This window comes from Palaemon carinicauda, chromosome 5 (genome assembly GCF_036898095.1).
Source record: "Palaemon carinicauda isolate YSFRI2023 chromosome 5, ASM3689809v2, whole genome shotgun sequence".
In the NCBI taxonomy this organism is placed as follows: Eukaryota; Metazoa; Arthropoda; class Malacostraca; order Decapoda; family Palaemonidae; genus Palaemon; species Palaemon carinicauda.
The window spans coordinates 36,229,796-36,233,354 of record NC_090729.1 but is presented as its reverse complement, the minus strand read 5'-3'; the positions used below and the strand labels follow the sequence as shown (position 1 = coordinate 36,233,354).

The 3,559-nt window shown below is 46.5% G+C and overlaps 1 protein-coding gene across 1 annotated transcript; it reads left to right on the top strand.

Moving 5' to 3' along the window:
* LOC137640836 (uncharacterized) lies at positions 1-366 on the top strand. The gene has a single exon (XM_068373304.1). It carries the CDS (start codon positions 1-3, stop codon positions 364-366), a length of 366 nt encoding a protein of 121 aa, XP_068229405.1.
* Positions 367-3,559: the final 3,193 nt, after the last annotated feature.

Sequence of the window (3,559 nt, the reverse complement as noted above, 5' to 3'; positions counted from 1 at the left end):
ATGGTTGAGAAGCTAACCATTCACCTCCAAAAGCAGTCTGCCTTTATGAGAGAATTGCTTCAAGTTGGACTTAAGCTGGCTGCCACCTTCTACTTTATAGCCATTGGAAACTCCTATCCAAGTCTGCAGTACACCTTCAGGGTTAAAGCAAGTACCATATGCAAGGTTATATCTGAGGTGTATAAGGCCATCATCTCGGTTTACAAGGACGAAATGCAGCACTACCCCAAAAGTGAAGAAGAGTGGAAGGAAGTTGCAGCCTGGTTCAGCTCCAGATGGAATTATCACAACTGTCTGGGGGCTGTGGATGACAAGCACATCACCATGAAGAAGCCACCCAATGCTGGCTCTTATTATTACAACTAAAATGGCTTCCACAGCATTGTACTAATGGCAGTGGAAGATGCTACCTACAAGTTCTACTATGTGGATGTTGAGGCAGAGGGTGGTGTGTCAGATGGAGGAACATGGAATAACTGTTCCCTGCATGATGCTGTAGAATAGAACAAAGCTGGAGTGCCTCAACCAGAACCATTTAATAATTATGACCAGCCAGTGCCCTTTCACTTTTTAGGGGATGACGCCTTTGCTCTCCGAACGTGGAGGATGAAACCATTCTCCCATTGGTCACAGGTCCTACGAGAATACATATATAGCTACAGGTTGTCTCGTGACCAACGTGCCATGGACAATGCCTTTGGAATTTTGTGTAAAAGGTTCCGTTGCTTCTTGACAACGATGTATCAGCACCCCGACACCATCACCCTGATCACCATGTGCACCTGTGTCCTGCACAGCCTCATCCTTATCAGATACCCACACAAAATTTCAGAAGTGGACCACGGAGATAAGGACACACATGATCTGATCCCTGGTGGATGGAGGACTGACCGACACTTGCAGGGGCTTCTGACTATATCCGACCAGCATACCCAGAGAGATGCAAAGGATCAGCGAGACTACCTGTCACATTACTACATGACCCCCGGCTGGTGCTGTACCTTGGCAAGAAAGAATGGTAGTAGCTCTGTGAGCTGCATCCACAGTTGCTCAATTTTTTTAAATAAAAGAAACATTTATTTTTCATCTGTTTTTTTTCTTTCCCTTCATATTAGTTTTGGTTTTCTTTCGTTTTTTGTTTATTTATTTTTTTTCTGTTTCTCTTTCACTTTATTTTAAAGTTAAAGTGAAAAACAAGTATTTTGGAATGAAAAATTAATTCAATACATAAAGACAGCAAACAATAAATATGTACTAGTATCAAAGTCAAACTATTTACAAATATTTAGAAGTGTCCTTTCTGGTTCTGGTACTGCTGCGATGGATTGGAGGTGTGTTGAGTTCCTTACAGGTGTAGAGGGATGAGGGTGAAATGCCCTCTTCTAGGTTGCTGTCGACGTACCCCAGGGTCAGGACTGGGAAACTGAGTGGCGTCACAGGTGTCTTGAAGGTGGCTGATAGTGACGACACTGAAGGTGTTGGTGAAGGAGCCTAAACAAGAATGGCTGACAGTACTGAAGTTGCAGGTCAAGGAGCCTTGACAAGGGTGCCTGACGGTGCAGGTGGAATTCCTGGTTGCCACTCCGTGGAACAGTGGTAGGAGGACTTGTCTGAAGAGTGTGGTGACTGGGGCAGCATTCATGTTACAGGTGATGGCTGACTGGTTGGAGGTTGCTGATGAGGCTACGGCTACTGCTGTTCTTGTGGTGGCCGCAAGATGGCTGATTGAGGTTGATACCTGAACTGCTACTCCTGGGGGGGGGGGGGGGGGAGGGGGCTGCCAAGGTTGCTGCTGCTGTGTGCCTGGCCAGGTCGTGAGTGGTATTTGATGTAGCTGGTTGAAGGGCTGACACCGCTGCCTTTAGTGGTGTACAAGGTTGAGGCAGTCTATCTGGAATTCATAATTGGATTCCTCCATGATGGCATGCATGAGGACTTCCAGCAGGCACGCAAAATCATAAAGGATATTTTGCTGGCTGGAGTACGAGTGGTTGGACGCTAAAGAATATACTTTGGAGATGATCTGAAACATACAAACATTGTAACAATTTAGTAGAGCATTTAATACAATATATAGCACATGGTTTGTCAATAGCAATGGATGAAACTAGAATACATTCTGCATGTACACATTGGGATTCTCATGTGTTGCACTACATTACTGAGGTCACTCTGAGTGACCCATGTGTCGGCAGTTGGGGTGGCTTTCTGTGTTGTTGGGGGCCTGGACCACTTTCCCTTGTCCTTGCCATTCCAGGTGCAAGTAGATACTTGGCTCTGGGAAACTTTGGACCTCACTTCGTCATCAACTTCGTCGCTGGTCATCACTGCAGCTGACTCTTGGACAGCAAACTCCTCACTGGGGACTGTCTCTCCCCTGACGATGTATTGTATCAGGAAACTCCAGGTCTCCATGATCAGGTCGTCATGGGCACTCCTTTGTGGCTGGCCAGCTCCACTCTTCTTTTCCTTCATCATAATCTTCCCCACCATGGTTCTTAAGTTCTCGTAATTGCTTCTTGCATTAGGTACCAGTGGCAGTAGGCTCCAGCTGCTCTGCCACTCTGCCCCACTGGATGTTCTTGGCCACCACGTACTTCTGCTTCTTTTCATACAGCTGGGCGTTCTCCTTCCCTAGGTAGGCCTAGCTAGACTCAGCCTTTTCTGTCAGGCGGTATTCAGGGATTTCTTATTTGGACAGCCGGACCCGCTTCTTCTGCTTTCTGTTAGCCTCGTCCTCACTGGATGGCTGTGTCTGGCGTTGGATTAGATCCTACTGCGTCTTCGGGATTATGATATAAAGACTTTATGTAGATGAATGAGGGGAATAATCTCTCTCAGTGGTCTCTGCCTCTTACCTGCTGGCTTCTGGCCTACTCTGCTTTCCTCTTCCTCTTGCCAGCTTAGTTTTAGTCATATTGTCTTTTCGCTGGCGACCTCTGGAAGGGTGAGCATTGTCCAAGAAGCTTTATATATACCCCCAAGCTGACACGAGCACCACTGTTGTGTAGTAGTCGTGAACTGCTCGTAAACTGTTTGTCAACTGATAGTGAAATGCTCGTGCCATGCGCAAGCTGTTTGTGAAGTGGGTAAACTAGTCTTGAACTGCTTGTGCCATCAATGCCTGAAGTACACCTGACCATGTCAGCGGGAAGTCACAGCCACGCTGCAACGCACGCATGTTCGTGAACTCGACTTGAGCCGTTCATGAACTATTCATGGCAGTTCGTGACAGTTGTGGCTACGCACTAGCACGCATCCTCCCCCATCGTCCCGAAGAGGTCACAACAAGTTCACAAACACTTTGCGCAAAGTTCTCGACTCGATTGCAAAAGTTTGTCGTGATCAAAATTTTGAACATTTCAAAATCCTCTTCACGGCATGCCATGAAGTCACGAGGGTTTACGTACACTTCACGCCAGTTTTTGACTAGTTTGCACATTGGCACGACTCAAGTCTTGCCAATGTGAGCCACAGATTCGTGCAAATGTCAGCGTGGTAATATAGAGAAAAAAAATTACCAGCTTTAAGATTGTCATCTCCTTACCTCTCTCAATCT